General features: G+C 39.8%; 1 protein-coding gene across 3 annotated transcripts in view; it reads right to left on the reverse strand.

Moving 5' to 3' along the window:
• The window catches only part of ELMOD1 (ELMO domain containing 1), a 69,293-nt gene that overhangs the window by 11,906 nt on the left and 41,256 nt on the right, over positions 1 to 16,131 (reverse strand). For 2 of the 3 annotated variants that reach the window (XM_081099635.1, XM_081099636.1), the window contains 3 exons: positions 13,257 to 13,386; positions 7,375 to 7,508; positions 3,645 to 3,713 (listed from right to left, as the gene is read on the reverse strand). In XM_081099635.1, coding sequence (XP_080955761.1) covers positions 3,645 to 3,713; positions 7,375 to 7,508; positions 13,257 to 13,386 — 333 coding nt within the window. Of the gene's footprint in view, positions 1 to 2,868; positions 2,893 to 3,644; positions 3,714 to 7,374; positions 7,509 to 13,256; positions 13,387 to 16,131 lie in introns of all 3 variants that reach the window. The other variant, XM_081099634.1, reaches the window with a different exon arrangement.

The following is a 16,131-nucleotide window of genomic DNA, read 5'->3' on the forward strand; positions in this document are numbered from 1 at the left end:
ATTTATGGATAAATAAATAGATTTAGTGAAGAAGAGGAAGGAAGGGAGGGAGGGAGAAAGGAAGGAAGGAGAAGAAAAAAGGAAGGAAGAAAGAGAAGGATGGAGGAATACTACATAGGTTTTAAAAAATCTGTCTGAACAAGTGCTATGGCATTTCCTCTGGTTACGCAAGGACAATTAAGCCATAGAAATTCCACTTTTAATCCATTTTATAATTTCAGCTTCTGCACAAGGCTGTTTGAAGAAAGGGTCCCATCATGGAAGCATTCTGAAAATACCGCCTTGCATTCTATTACTGTGTGAGCAATCCTCACCCCCTCCGTATGGCTAATGTCTTGTAGATAGGAACCACATCCACTCTTCATTGTGGTTAATGGGACCTTCATTCAGTGTTTTACGCTAAAACGTGGTTAGCATTGGAACTAAATACAATTTTAAAACTAGAGTTATAAACATTTAGCTTCCAAGTAGGAGAGAGTTTTATATAGTACACGGCAAACACTACATTAAAAGACGCACATGTAATACACACAGCACACCACAAGAACACAATGCAAAGTTTATATTATCTATATGTATTTTCTACCTTGTAAATGACTACCTATAATCCAAAGTAACTATCTTTAATTCATGTGAAAATAAATGTCACTTTTTTTTAAAGTGTTACTGCCCGCCAACAAAGCAACCAATCAGCCAAAGAGGCATCAGGGCACTTTTACCTTAAAAGACTCATAATCAAATTAAAATGAGTTGTGTGTGAAATTTTTTTAAAATATATTTTTACTGAGTTCAGAGAGGAAGGGAGAAAAGAGAGAGATAGATACATCAATGATGAGAGAGAAGCACTGATTGGCTGCCTCCTGCATGCACCCTACTGGGGATTGAGCCCACAACCCAGGCATGTGCTTTGACCGGAATCGAACCTGGGACTTTTCAGTCTTCAGGCCAATGCTCTATCCACTGAGCCAAACCAGCTAGGGCATGTGTGAAATTTAAGAAACTTTATGTAAGTGAATTTATAAGCACCTATTTTTGCTTCAACAAATCTTTGTAAATACACAATTTTTTCCATATTTATTAAATCTCTATCTGCATTGAAAATATAAGAGAAGCCCAAACAACCTCTACTCATTTGATTACCTGTAGGATATCTTGACCCCAAAAGAATGAATCCTTCTCTTCAGGAAACACACACACACACACACTAGCACACCCAAACGTTCTCCCCCACAAACAAACAAACAAACAAACAAACAAAACCTAAGAGTCAAAACTCTCCTTTAAACTTGAATCTACTTTTATTCCTCAAGTTACTTCAGGATTTGATGGATGGATGTCCCCACAAGCAGTGGTGTCTAATGCTTGCTGACGGACAGACAGGAGAGAGTTTTTCTGAGTATCTACAGGCTTCTCCCTGTTGAACACCTGAAATATTTAGGGCCTGACAGAACCCATGTTGCTATCACACTGGCCAATATACAGGGTGTCTCAAAAAATGTATGCATACTTTAACAGTTGATAGCTCAATTCTGAAAATAAAATGTATTTTAATAAACACTGCCTTTATAATTATTCAAAGTATGTGTGTACATTTTGGGGGGACACCCTATATATATATTTTTTTCAAATATCAGTGAAGGACAGTAACATTTTCAAAACATTCTGGCTTGTAGCCAGTAAAATTTACCATCAATTTGAAGTGATCCATATTTGAACAATTCTATTGTAGCTTGAGGGACAAAGCACTGTAGTTTTATGTGCATGCCCTGTGTGAGCGCACACAGGCACATGCTAGTGTCTTCTTAATCACACAAACCCTCAAATACTTCCTCTCTGATGCTGACGTGGGAGGTAAAACTATAAAGCCTTTCTCTGAGAATGGCTGACAGACAAAATTAATCCCCCTGCAATGGTTAATCAAAAAATACTTTAAGCTTATTGTCTCTTCCCAAGGACCCTGGAGGATTCGTGTCCTCTGGCCGATGCTCCTCTGGGAATGCCACCTGACACTGAACACAGACTGCAGTCAATTTTAATTAGAGGGAGTTCAGAGCCCCTGCATCTCAGAAATAGGCAATTCATGCAGTGTCGTTAAAAATCAACATAGCTCGATTTTAGCCATGTAATATATCAAGAAGGAGCTGAGTGACTTTAGTGGTTTCCCAAAGTAAGATAAAAGAAAAAATTTAATCTTATGAAAGATCACAAATATAAATTTGAGAAGTATAGTATAATTAAAGGAGCCTTAGATAACAGAAGCTAGAATAAGTATAATAGCACTTTGGGGAGGGGAACCCCAAAGTCAATCTGCTTCTGAATTTTGAGGATGATGTGATAAAACCTAGGATTCAGTTAGAAAACATGAACACTAACAAGGAACTTGCCATGCTGGGGAGAAAAAGTGATACAAAACCACAACTGCAAAATAGCAGAACTCCTTATAAGAATGACTAAACCACATATAACTACTATATGTAATAATGAAATGAGAAATGCATTAATAGAAGAGAAAATTTGCTCTGTGCCACAGAATTCCCACATAAAACGTCCACCTGTGGGAGTGGGTGGGGTCAGAGCATGTGTGGAGAGGTGGTCAGCCTTTAGGTGAAGTGTTCAAAATGTTGCTCCAAGCAGGTGTAGCCATGGTTGTAGAAAGGGGTTTTGACATTACCTATCAGGTTGGTTTAACCTGGTTTTTCTCGCCTTAAAACAGAGCCAAAATATAATACACTATATTAAATTAAAAGATAGAAAATGCTTGCTTTTTGAAAGATTTTCATGAACTTATATTTCTTTAAAAAATTTTGCCTATACTTATTCTAAAAGAAAATAAAAGCAACAAAACACAAAGCAAAGAAAAAAAAATACCTTATTTCCTCTTTAGTGATATCCCTTCGTGTAATCAGGTAAAGAAAAAAATTAGAAAGGTAAACAAAAGTACAAATAATTTAGAACCTAGAATTTTATTTAAAAGAAAGAAAAGCCTCAGCAATTCCAGACTTTTCAGTTAGTCCCTGACTTCATGACTTTCATCCTCCCCTCCAATCCCCCATCATACACTGTGTCTCTGAACTTTTTCTTCCAGACTCTACTTTCTCCTTCTAAGCTTACCTCCTCCGTCTTCCTGGACAACAGTGATTATATCATTCCCTTTAAATACATATCTCACTCTTACGGTTCCATTTTACATCCTCAATCCCATAAGTACCTGAAGATTTTTTGTAGGTTACATCCATTTAATTCACAAAGAACAGCATGTTTCAGGCTTATGATTTCCATTTAACATCAACAAAAACAATATGCACAGAAAACCCTAAGGCAACCATATAGAGTAATATGTAAATGTGCAAATACACTTTTAAACACAAGTCATTCCATAGTATTTGCAAGGCAGAACCTTATGGTAATGAAGGCCTCTACCTCGTGCCAGCTAATTTAATAATCATTTGCATGTAGAGCTAATGCAAATCAGTACCTGAAGTTTTAACTGTCTATTCAGAATCTGTCAGAAGGGGTTGTTTGAAAGAGCTTCAAGCCTCACTTTCGGTGGTGTGACTCCTGAGAAGCTCATCAACAGACCCATGTAGGAGAAGAAGTTAATTCTACCTCATCCATAAAGCCTAATCCACCTTTTTTAAAATTACCTGCATTTTGGATGAAGAGAGTCAGAGAGGACCTGCTGAGCTGCTGGGGCGTCCCTTTCCGCAAAATACCTGCAGTTGGAGGGAAGAAAATCCATACTTGCTGAATGCATGCACTTTAACCCGATTTGAGGCCATTTGAATTCAGAGATGGACACTAGCATAAGATTGTTACCTGTTTCAGCTCCTCCAGATAACAGCTTTCCTGATTAGAATTTTCCCAATACAATGACAGTATGATAGGGTAGTTGTAATACTCATATAGACTTGGGAATGATTACAGTAGGTTTGCAAATTTAATTATGAACTTTGCCATTCCCTAGAGAGCCCAAGATATCCTCATTAAGGGGGTTATAGGTGAGGGGGGCACAAAGAGGCCCCTCATAAGGCAGGAAAGTGTGGAAGAAGGGACATGAGGAGGGACTTCGACAGACAAAGGGCACAGAAAGGAGGAGACTAAAGGATACAGGATGCATTTCAAATGCATTTTTCTTGGGGAATATTCATGGAGTATTTGAATTCTGAATAATTGGAAAATCTCTAGAGCTTAGAGATGTTAAAAATAAAACTTAGTTCTGGGGAAAAGGAGGAAATGAAGTTTCCTAGAAAATGAAACTATAGCATGCCATTTAATTTGATGTGAATACATTTCCTGCATAATTCTAAAGAATAAAACAAGCTCTTGAATTTTGTTTTAGAAAATTTCACGTAGGGGAGGCAGCCAATCGATGTTTCTCTCTCACACTGGTGTTCTCTCTCTCTCTCTCTCTCTCTCTCTCTCTCTCTCTCTCTCTCTTCTCTCAAATCAATAAAAACATATCTTCAATGAGGATTTAAAAAAATATATCACTATTCTCACTTTTAGGGTGTGTCGAAGGATACAAGAACTAGCCTAAAAGGACTCCCTTTGGCTTGAAAAAGAATGACCACAAATGACTCAATTGAAGCTTGAAAAAAAATAATGAGCAAAATTAATTGAATCACAGTAAACATATAAAGACCAGGATTAAAAATAATATTTAAAATGTAAAGAGATACTCCCCAAAACATTTTTGATCACTAACATGGGAACTAGGGCACCAAGGCCTCATGCTAAAAATTGGCAACTTATTTAGTGAGCATCTGTCCTGCCCATATTTTAGAGAAACCAAATAACCATAGTGGATAAAGGGAACTGAATCTCTACAGAATTCCAGCCAACAACTGTGGGTAGAACGACAGAATTAGAAAATCATTTTTTGCACAATTAATTAATTGGTTCAGTGAAGACTACTGAAGGAGGAAATGGTTAGATAAAGTGGGGGACTTTATGATGCAGCCTTCAAACTGTGATGCCTCTGACTTATCTCAGCCTGGGAACCAGACTGGGGACACTGCAGGCCTCCCACCGTGACATCAACCTGAACCTCTTCAAGCCTTTCTGAATACCTGCGACTTTCAGGACATACAGGGGATGGGTATAAATGCAAACAGGCAAATCTAGACCATGGGACATTTTACAGGACAACTGGCTGGGGAACTTGCACAAGTTAACAGCACAGCAGAGGGGTCAAAGGGAGAGAGAGGGCAGTGGGAGAGAAACTGCTCCAACTGAAAAAGACCGGAGACACATAATAACCAAGTACAATGTACACAATTCGTTAGAACAAAACAGCTATAAAAAGAGATTTTTGAGAGAACTGGGAAATTTGAATCTGGACTAAATACAGAGGACATTAAGGAATTATTATCTACACTAATAAAAGAGAAAAATGGTAATTGGCGTACGACGATACCCTTTTCATTGGCTAATCAGGGCTATATGTAAATTAACTGCCAACTAAGATTGGCAGTTAACTGCCAAAAAGATGGCGGATAATTTGCATATGTAGGCACAATGCAGGGAGGCGAAAGGGAAAGCAGGAAGAAGCCCCCTGCCACTGACAGTGATCTGAAACCCAGGGGGGAGCTAAGAGCTGGGGGGCAGGGCAAAGGCGGCCCTGGGGCCGCCTTTGCCCTGCCCCCCAGCCATGATCGGAGAATCAGGCGCCTTTGCCACCCTGGCCAGTGATAGCAGGAAGTAGGGGTGGAGCCAGCGATGGGAGCTGGACACGGTCGAAGCTGGCAGTCCTGGGAGCTAGGGGTCCCTTGCCTGGGCCTAAAGCGGAGCCCACGATCGCAGGGCCGCTGCAGCTGCGGGTCCCCGCTGCCCGAGCCGGACGCCTCAGCCAGAGGCGTTAGGCCTGGGCAGGGGAGGAGCCTGCAACCATGGGGAGCTGGGGGTCCCCTGCCCAGGCCTGACACTTCTGCCGGAGGCCTCAGGCCTGGTCAAGGGGCGGCCGATCCGGTGATTGGTGATCGGAGGGTGATGAGGGTCAACTCCTCTGGCCAAGGCATCAGGCCTGGGCGGGGGGCTGAGCCGGGGATTAGGGGGATATCATGGTCCCCTTGCCCAGGCCTGAAGCCTGGGTCAGAGGCATCAGGCTTGGGCGGGGGGTGGAGCAAGCGATCAGAGGGAGATGGGGGTCCCCTGCCCAGGCATGATTCCTGGGCCAGAGGCCTCAGGCCTGGGCGGGGGCCAGAGCCAGTGATCGGGGGGAGATGGGGGTCCCCTGTCCAAGCCTGACACCTCTGGTGGAGGCATCAGGCCTGGGCAAGGGGCCGATCAGGTGATCAGAGGGTGATGGGGGTCTACGCCTCTGGCTGAGGCATCAGGCCTGGGCAAGGGGCAGAGCCAGCAATCGGAGGGGTCTGGGGGTCCCCTGCCCAGGCCTGATTCCTGGGCCAGAGGCATGAGGCCTGGGCTGGGGGCAGACCAGTGATGGGGGGAAATGAGGGTCCCCTGCCCAGGCCTGACACCTCTGTCAGAGGTGTCAGGCCTGGGCAAGGGGCCGATCCTGCGATTGGAGGGTGATGGGGGTCAACGCCTGAGGGCTCCCAGTATGTGAGAGGGGGCAGGCTGGGCTGAGGGACACTCCCCCCCCCCCACACCCAGTGCACGAATTTCGTGCACCGGGCCCCTAGTTAATTTTGATAAATGTGATAATGGCATTTGGGTCAATGGAAGGTAATTACTCATGATTTTTTTAAAAAACTTAACAGTGAAATGAAAAACAGTGTAAGATTTTCATTAACATGCTTTTACCTCTAAAACAAATATGAGAAGTATTTAAAAACCTTGATAATTACTGAATCTGGGTGATTAATATAAGGGGAGTTCTTTATAATCTTCTCTCAGTTGTTATATATACTTACATTTTTCATAATAAAAAATTTAAATAAATAAATTTTAGATTTGTTTAAAAGAATCCATCTAGTTTGCCGGATAAAAGTAAGATGGTAGCTTTTCTTTAAAAAATAACTTTTTAAAAAAATACATTTTTATTGATTTCAGAGAGAAAGGGAGAGGGAGAGAGATAGAAATATCAATGATGAGAGAGAAACATTGATTGACTGCTTTCTGCACACCCTCTACTGGGAAATTAAACCCACAACCCAGGCATGTGCCCTTGACCAGAATCGAATCTGGGACCCTTCAGTCTGCAGGCTGACGCTCTATCCACTGAGCAAAACTGGCTAGGGCAAGAGGGTAGCTTTTTAACTTTCATGAACCTGAGTAATCTCTCAGAAGACTGGAATGTTTTCTTGGAATCTTCTTGGAAGTAGCTTTTGGAACTGATAACTCAATTTTATCATTTCAGCCTGAGGAGACCAGAGCCTCACTCTAACACTTACCCATTCTCCATTTACTTACTGCAAATTGTACAGTCCCAGAAGTCCCATTCCTCGAAAATCCGTTTTAGGATCATCACCTTGGAAGCCAATTTCACACCATTGCTTAGAAATCCGAGATGCTAACGGAGTATCCGGCTTCAAGAATTTCCATAACTGGAGACAAAAAAGAAAATTAGCCTTTTGACATATGCACATAAATATTCTTCCCAATTGGCTCAGATCTTTTAAACTACACCACTAGGAGGAGCTTTGCAAAAGTCAAATACATACAAATATATAACAATTAAAGATTTGATTATCTTTCAGTTACCCATGACAGCAGTTCTCAAAGTGTTGTCTGAATACTCCTGGAGGGTCCCCTTGACCTTTTCAGAGAGTCTGGGAGGAAAAAACTATTTCATAAAAAAACCAAATAGGTTATTTGCCTTTTCTTTCTCATCTCATGAGTACACGGTGGAATCTTCCAGAGGCTGCATGACCTGTAATGATGTCATCCCTCTGAAAGCAGTGGAATATGTACTTTTATATTTTAGTGTTTTAAGTATTTCTGCTTTAATTTCTAATCAGATATTATGTCTCACACAAGCTGTTTGGAGTCCTCCAAAAATATACAAGAGAATAAAGGGGAGGAGAGAATTTTGAGGGCATGCATTCCCTCAGAAAATGCTTAACCTACTTTATCACCAAACTTTTAGCAACATTATTAACAAAAATGGATGGACTTGAGTTTTACTTCTTACAGCTCACCTATAATGATGTGAGAGTAAATACACATAGCTAAATAAAGGAAGACCAATAATGTTCATGAATAACCCTCAAAACATATTATTATGTTTAAGAGTTACCTAAAAATGTTTCAACAATAATCAATTTTGTATTAATGGACAAATGTAGATTCTAAACACTATGTTTGTCACTGTTTAAGAAACCAGTTCTATTTTTCTAAGCTTTCTGTAGAAAGATACCTTTAACACATATCATTACTTGAGAACATGAGACACCCGTCTCTATATAAATATGTAATGCTTTATTAGTTCTTTCTAATAAATAGAGAGGCATGCAAACCAATTTACTTGTAAAAATATTATTATTATTTTATATTTTCACTATAGAGACAGATACTAATGTTAAAGTTCCTTATTACTATTTCAACATGATTCAACTTCTAAATTGTTTATTCTATGTTATATAGATTTTAAAGTTTTAGCACAACAGAAATACACAAACTCCTTGCTTTATAGTCAACTGTCACATATCTTTTTTTAAAAACTATTTTTATTGATTTCAGAGAGGAAGAGAGAGGGAGAGAGAAATAGAAACATCAATGATGAGAGAGAATCATTGATTGGTTGTCTGCTGCAGGCCCCACACTGGGGATTGAGCCCACAGCACAGGTATGTGCCCTTGGCCAGAATTGAACCTGGGACCTTCAGTCCATAGGCCGACGCTGTATCCACTGAGCCAAACCGGCTAGGGCCTGTCACATATCTGACACAGTATAAAACAATGCTCAATCGCAGGAAATACCAACAAAAGAGTTGTAATCCATCAAAGTTATTTTAGGCACTAATCAATAATTATGTGTAATTCAAATGATACAATATTTTATCTTAGTGGCACCACAGGTAATTTTACTCTAAAAAGTGAGAGAAAATTTTCAGAGGAAAGAAAGTAAATATGTCATTCTTGAAAGCAAAATATGAAACATGGGTATAAGAAATCTGTTTTTATTTTATCCATATAAGAACTTGCCAGTGCTCTGCATTCATCAAAACAGAAAATGTTTCTGCATTCACCAGAAGAGTACCAACAAATGAGAGAGAAGTTCTCTTTTAAAAATGCCTTTAGGAACTGTTACTGCCACAATGAAAAATAAATACAAACAAAAGGAAACAGACTGTAAAGCTCATCACATTCATGTGGACAATAATTTGATGTGATCTCAGGGCCCTACACTGCTTAAATGTACCTGGTTTCATCAAGTGAGTGAAATAAAAGAACAAAAGCAAGCATTTGAAGTCATAAACTTCATTCATTGGTGGAATACTCAATTTTGGAGGAGTAAACGTTTAAATAATAAAATGCTTTAAAAAGCAATTCCATTTTAATAGTTTCATGTATCAAGATAGATAAGACTAATGGCTAAAAAGTGTTCTAAATTAAGTTCTTAATCCTTTCTGCTTTAATCAGGCTCACTTTTTTGGTAAATGGAAGTTGATTATGCTAAAATACTTATATGAGTGCCACCATGTGTATATTTCCTGTAAGAATGCTTGAATTACTGCATTCTCCTCCAATAGAAAGGCTCATCCCTGAAAAAATTGAGGGTCAGAGGCAGGGTGCCCCTGAGGGAATGAGATTATTTCTTTCATGTTGGAAGCCGACTGGAAATCTGAACTGAGGTGGCATGGTCGGGGCCTTTGGTCGGGACCTGGGACTGTGCTCCTGGGAGTGGAGTTATTACAAAGCCACTTGCCAAGTGAAGGAGAACAGACCAAGAGCTAAAAAGGGTGATTCCAGTGGCAGGTGACAAGCTACCATGTGGAAACTGCATGCTGCATCAGACTATTACCCATCAAGGTCCATGTTCTTTTAATTCTGTTCTCTGCACGAAGCCTTTACTGCAAGTGTATCTGAACACGTCTGCCTCGTCTCAGGTCTGCTGTAGGGCAAGGCCATTCATTCAAAAGCAGCTTTCCACCGTGAGACTCCCTCTTCCCATTAGGACAGGATCTTTTAATTCGGGGTTATATTTTTTCTATTAAGTCATGAATCCCCCTAAAACTTTGCCTTTATTTTTAATTTGGTTTAAAATGTTTAATAAAAATGTCCATGTGAATAATTCACATGGACAGTACCACATGAATACTAGTATAAAGTGATATTATTCAGTTTCATTCCAGCCTATGTTTAAATGATCATAAAATCCAGATTTTTCTTTTTATTCTCTAAGTAGAAACAGTGATAACGGTCTCCTATGTTTAAAAATCAAAGCACTTACACAAAGTAGCAATATATTAAAAGTCACCAGGAGTCAGCAAAGTCTGTCTACAAAGGGCCAGAGAGTAAATTCTTTAGGCTTTGGAGGCCACACGGTCACTGCTACAACTACTTCATTTTGCCACTGTAGTACAAAAGTGGCCACGGACAATACGTAAGTGAATGAATGGATGTGTTCCAACAGAACTTTATGTACAAAAATGGGTGGCTGGCCAGATTTGCTGACCCTTGCTCCAAACAATTTTGTAAAGTAGGTAAGAAGGGTATTAGTACCCATTTTTAAAGATGAAGACCCCTAAGCTCAGTCAGTTAAACACGAACCATGGGCCAATCTCTGGAAATACAAATGGGAACAAGACATGGTGTCCCCCTTGAGTGGTAGTGCCGTAGTGTAGAGCCCTTCTAACTGTGTGAGCTGGACAGCCCCCTAACTGCCCAGCCTCAGTTTCCTCACCTGAAAAATGGGGAAAATAACTATATCTCACCAAAAGGTTATTGCGACATTTACCTACATGACTGGCACAAACTAAACACTCAATGAATGTTTTATTATTACTGACTTTGTTACTATCGTACTTGCAATTTGAATAAACTGAAGAGGGAAATAGAGACCCCATTCCTAAGTTTGCTTGGGGAGGATAGAAAAGATGTCTAAATTCAATAAATAAGGTCTTAAAAAATTAAGCAACTTCTGCTGTAAAAACAATGGGTAACAGAGGGAACAGCATGAGCACATACGTGGGCACAGGGGATGGCACCACCACCTGGGTCTGGGTGAGTGGCAGAGCACGGCGGAAATGCGCTGTCTATGATGGATACAGGAAAGATAGCTTGAAGAAATAAATCAGAAAGGGTACCAAATGCATGCTAAGGTGCATGGGCTTTCTACAGTTAGACCCAGGGAACCTGAAGTTTTTAACCTAGAGAATGACATGACTAGGTAATCCCTACAACAGTATTTAAGGAGACAGGAGAGAGGAAGTGTTACTGGCCCAATTGGAGATAATGGCTAGAATAAGGCCGTGGGCATGGAAAACACTGGAGAGGTATTTGCGGGGAGCTCTACAGTAAGATGTAGTGATTTTTGTAAATGCGTAGTATCTCTCTAATTAGATTGCAAGCCACTTAAGAGTAGAAAGGATGCCTCTCCTCAAATTGCCTAACACAGTGGTCGGCAAACTCATTAGTCAACAGAGCCAAATATCAACAGTACAACAAGTGAATTTCTTTTGAGAGCCAAATTTTTTAAACTTAAACTATATAGGTAGGTACACTGTTATGAACTTAATTAGGGTACTCCTAAGGCTTAGGAAGAGCCACACTCAAGGGGCCAAAGAGCCGCATGTGGCTCGCGAGCCGCAGTTTGCCGACCAGGGGCCTAACACAATAGTGGACGGTCCTGGCTGTGTAATTCCCTGTGTGAACCAGAACCTGGACTAAAATGATTGTAGTTTGCTCACCTCTAAAGTAAAGGTAACAACCATCACTTTCCTTACATCTTATAATGGTGGCAATAAAAAATGGTAACACATACCTACTGAAATCCTGACCACAGATAAGCCATATCACAAAAGTTTTTGACATGTATCTAATGAACTACAATAATTCATGCATTCACCCATACTCACTACTATGTGCCAGCACAGAGACAACAGATCAGCTAAGATGGTGCATAGCAAGTACTCAAATTCCATTGGTTCAGTGGGCATCTCAGCCACTCAAATGAATTGTTCAGGTGGTTGTCGCTGGTGTGTTAATTATGTCACCCCATTTCTCTTACCTTCACCTCTTATTTCCCACCTTGAAATCATTTTATTGAACTCAACTTCCTTTACCAGGAATGGAAAAAATAAGGCAATAAAAGGAGATGAAGCTCACTCAGTGGCTTAGCTAAAATTAAACAGAAGCGAAAGGAAAGGAGAAAAACTATTGCTAAGAATGAGGCTTCTTTAATGTTTAATGATTCACATCAGATCTGGCACTAATTAGTAGAGACCAATGAGGGATCTATTTAAGTACTTAATCCTTTCACATAAAACCACAACAGGATACACTTCTAAAATTACATCTTTTATTGACATTTTTAAATAAAATAAAGTTAGGGCAGCTAAACAAATATTTTCTTCCAATTTTGTTACTGTCTTTTTGAATTTTAGGCACTGCTCTGGACATAGGTGCACAAAGATGAATAAGATCTGGGCACTGAACTGGTTCGTAAAGCTACTCTTCTTGCTGGTTCAGATGTTGGAGGTAAATTTTTCATTGGAAAAATCATGTGAGAATTTAGGTGTAAAGCCAATTTTCTCCTGTAATCTGAGAAAGCATCAGAGGTGTTTTCTGTGGGCTTTCACATTGAGCTCAAGTTTCGATTGTTTAACTGTGTTGAAAGCCAACAGGAGAAATAGCAATCATCAAAGAGTGTCCTGGGATTTCCATTTATGACTTTTAGTAGACATCAAAGAAGATGAGGTTGGTTTCTGCTTCAGCAATAGCCCTCTTGGGAAATTACCCAAGGCCTTCATGATGATTATTTATTCATGTAACGTGGAGACTATTAGAAGAGGAGGTGAAGGTTTATATCTGGTGTGTTAAAATTGCTGGGAGACTAATATGCAATTATAAATATTACTTCTGGCTGTCAGAGCAAAACCCTGAGACTCTTACATGATCTGATGGTGTACTATGGAACATAATAAGATGCTGCTCCAACGCACTGAATTTTAAGTTAAGAAATCAAGATAAAAAATTTTAAATCAACCTTTAGAACTACTCATCTGAGATGTTTTCTAAATTCACTCCTGAATATAGATGCTTTTTAGGATAAAGTGCCTATCGCACAGCAGGCGCTTAGCACACATCAGCTGGCCTAAGTGAGGGCTGGCAATGTGTTCAAGGACTGACCTTCAGAAGCATTTCCTCATGTTGGGGGTTATCAGAATCATAGGGCTCTCTGCGCAGCTTTTCCACATCTGCAATAAGGTTTCTGTAGCCGACGATCTGCAGGAGGCAAGCCTGGAGAGAGATTCCCAGCCTGTGGTGTTCAAAAAGGAAGAAACACACATGAAGAAAAGCATAACATACGTTGGCATTTGTTCACTTGATGTAATCACTGCAGGACTTGTCCTATTTCTCTAATATCTAGGGAATTGCCCAAACAGCATCTGTCTAATGGAAGCACAGTTTCTTACTGCATCTGCATTGACAGTTGTAAAACTTGGCTAAAAAACTCACCTCACATTCTGGCCTTTTCTTAAGCTATGTTGCAACAATGCGGCTTAAGAAACAAGGGATTTTTTGTTCTTAATCCTCACCCAAGAATATTTTCCCATTGATTTTTAGAGAGAGTGGAAGGGAGGTGGAGAGACAGAGAGAGAAACAGCAATGTGCGAAAGGCACATCGATTGGTTGTCTCCTGCACTTGCCTCTCTACTGCAGATTGCGCCTACAACCGAGGTAGGTGCCCTTGACCAGAATCAAATCCACAACCCTACAGTCTGCCTGACGCTGTCCACTGAGCCAAACCGATGAGGGAGTTCTTGATGCAGGTGATTTGTAAGTGATATGCAGAAAATATAGGTGATAATGGGTTCCTAGGGATCATTTAATCCCCACTAGGTGGGTATATCAGAACACTTCAGAAGGTGTGTGTGTGTGTGTGTGTGTGTGTGTGTGTGTGTGTGTGTCTGTGTACAGACTCAAAGGGAGAAATAGCCCTCAGCGACTTAGGAGTAAAAAAAAAAAATCAAAACACCTCTGCTTGGGAGCATTCTTAACAGATAGGCAATGCCAAGAGTAAGAACTCACTATTTTACAAGATTTGCCATTTCATCCTGACTTCTCTAGTTGCCAAAACACTTTTCTTTAGGCTGAAACAAAATCTGTTTTCCTTGTTACCAAGTGGTTCAAACTCTGTTCTCTGAGCAAATGTATTTCCACCTTTCCCCCACCGTGCCTATTTATTTTGAGATAGTGATTCTTCTAGTCACACCTGCAGTGTTTAAAAAATTTCCTGTTCCTTTAATTCCTTCTCATGTGACATGGTTTCAGGTGTTACTATCTTGCTCAGTCTTCTCTGAATGTACACTGTTTAACAGCCCATGACAACATATCACCGGAACAGAAAACAGTCTGGCAAGTGTAATACACAATCATTACTTGCTGTGATCTGAATGCTGCTTTTCTCTTCTACAACCTAGGACAGTGGTTGGCAAACTCATTAGCCAACAGAGCCAAGTATCAACAGTAAAATGATTGAAATTTCTTTTGAGAGCCAAATTTTTTAAACTTAAACTATATAGGTAGGTACATTGTTATGAACTCAATTAGGGTACTCCTAAGGCTTAGGAAGAGCCACACTCAAGGGGCCAAAGAGCTGCATGTGGCTCGCAAGCCGTAGTTTGCCGACCACTGACCTAGGAGGTAAAATAGGGTCTCTTTAAGCAGTCACAAAACACTGCAAGCTTATTAAACAGATGGCTAACTAATCACAAAGATTATTTTTTCATGTAAACTACTGTCACATAAGTTATTCTCCTACATTCATTTGATGGCATTTTAAATCTAAAAGTGGTATTTCATGTTGACTTATTCCTGTTAAATTCTTTACAGTCATTTAGCTTTTGGGTTAAAATAGTTGAACGTTGGCAACTTCTTATGATTTAACCCAAGAGTTACTCTTTGGTATACTCCTACTCCTAATTCACTCACTAAATTTGAACATTTTTGTTCTCATGGTGGTCATTCTAATCATGATGACAGTGTTATCATTACCTTTTTGGGGGGAGGGGAATAAGATGTATAGAAAGTTAAGACTAAAGTTGGGGGCAATAGATAATTATGTTTTAAAATTATATACTTACTCCAAATGTAGAGGACAATGTAAGATAACCCAGAATGCTAAACTTAAATAAAACTGAATGTTCAATTAAATGACCCTTGTTACCATAGGACCAAAAAACCAAATCAGATATCTTAATATAGGAAAAGTGAACAGTGGCACTGGGCACCCAGGAAACCAACACAGGACTGAAAGAGTTAATTTTGATAAAGAAGAGAGTGGGAGAAATTAAAGAAGAGGCCACCAGAGAAGACAATTCAATTTTTACTGTAGTGATTCTTATCAGCAGTTTAAGCAGCACTTGAAAAAATGTAATTAAAACAAATAATTAAAAGAAAGTGAGGTGGCCCTGGCCAGTGTGTCTAAATGGTTAGAGTATGGGTCTGTGCACTGAAAGGTCATGGGTTCGATTCCTGCAGGTACCTGAGTTGGAGGTTTGATCCTTGGCCCCAGTCATGCACTATGCAGGAGGCAACCAATCTATGTGTCTCTCTCACATCAATATTTCTCTCTTTCTCTCTCTTCCTCCCTTCCTCCCCTCCACTCTTTCTAAAAATCAATGGAAAAAGTGAGGAGTAACAAAAACAAAACAAAATAAAACAAATACCAAAGGGAGGTTAATAGTAGTAATGACTTGATAAATTATAAAATATTTCCCCTAGCCCTCTCTATTTCTTGATTTTTTTCCAGAAAAGTATTTAAATTTTAAAAATTACATTTTGTCAATGTCTATCTATGGGGAAAAAAAGTAGCAAAATCCATATTGAGGTGTAAAAACACAATCTCCTACCTATAAGGTTTTTTTTTTTTCCTAAAGGAAATCAAAAGAACATACGGCAAGGAAATGCTTCTGAGTGAAACATGTATCTTTCATAGAAGAGACAGAAAAGATTTGCTATTAAATCTAATCCAACCTCTAAATGTGATTATAGGTCTAGT

This window comes from Myotis nattereri (assembly GCF_964212035.1).
Source record: "Myotis nattereri genome assembly, chromosome: 9".
NCBI classification, from domain to species: domain Eukaryota; kingdom Metazoa; phylum Chordata; class Mammalia; order Chiroptera; family Vespertilionidae; genus Myotis; species Myotis nattereri.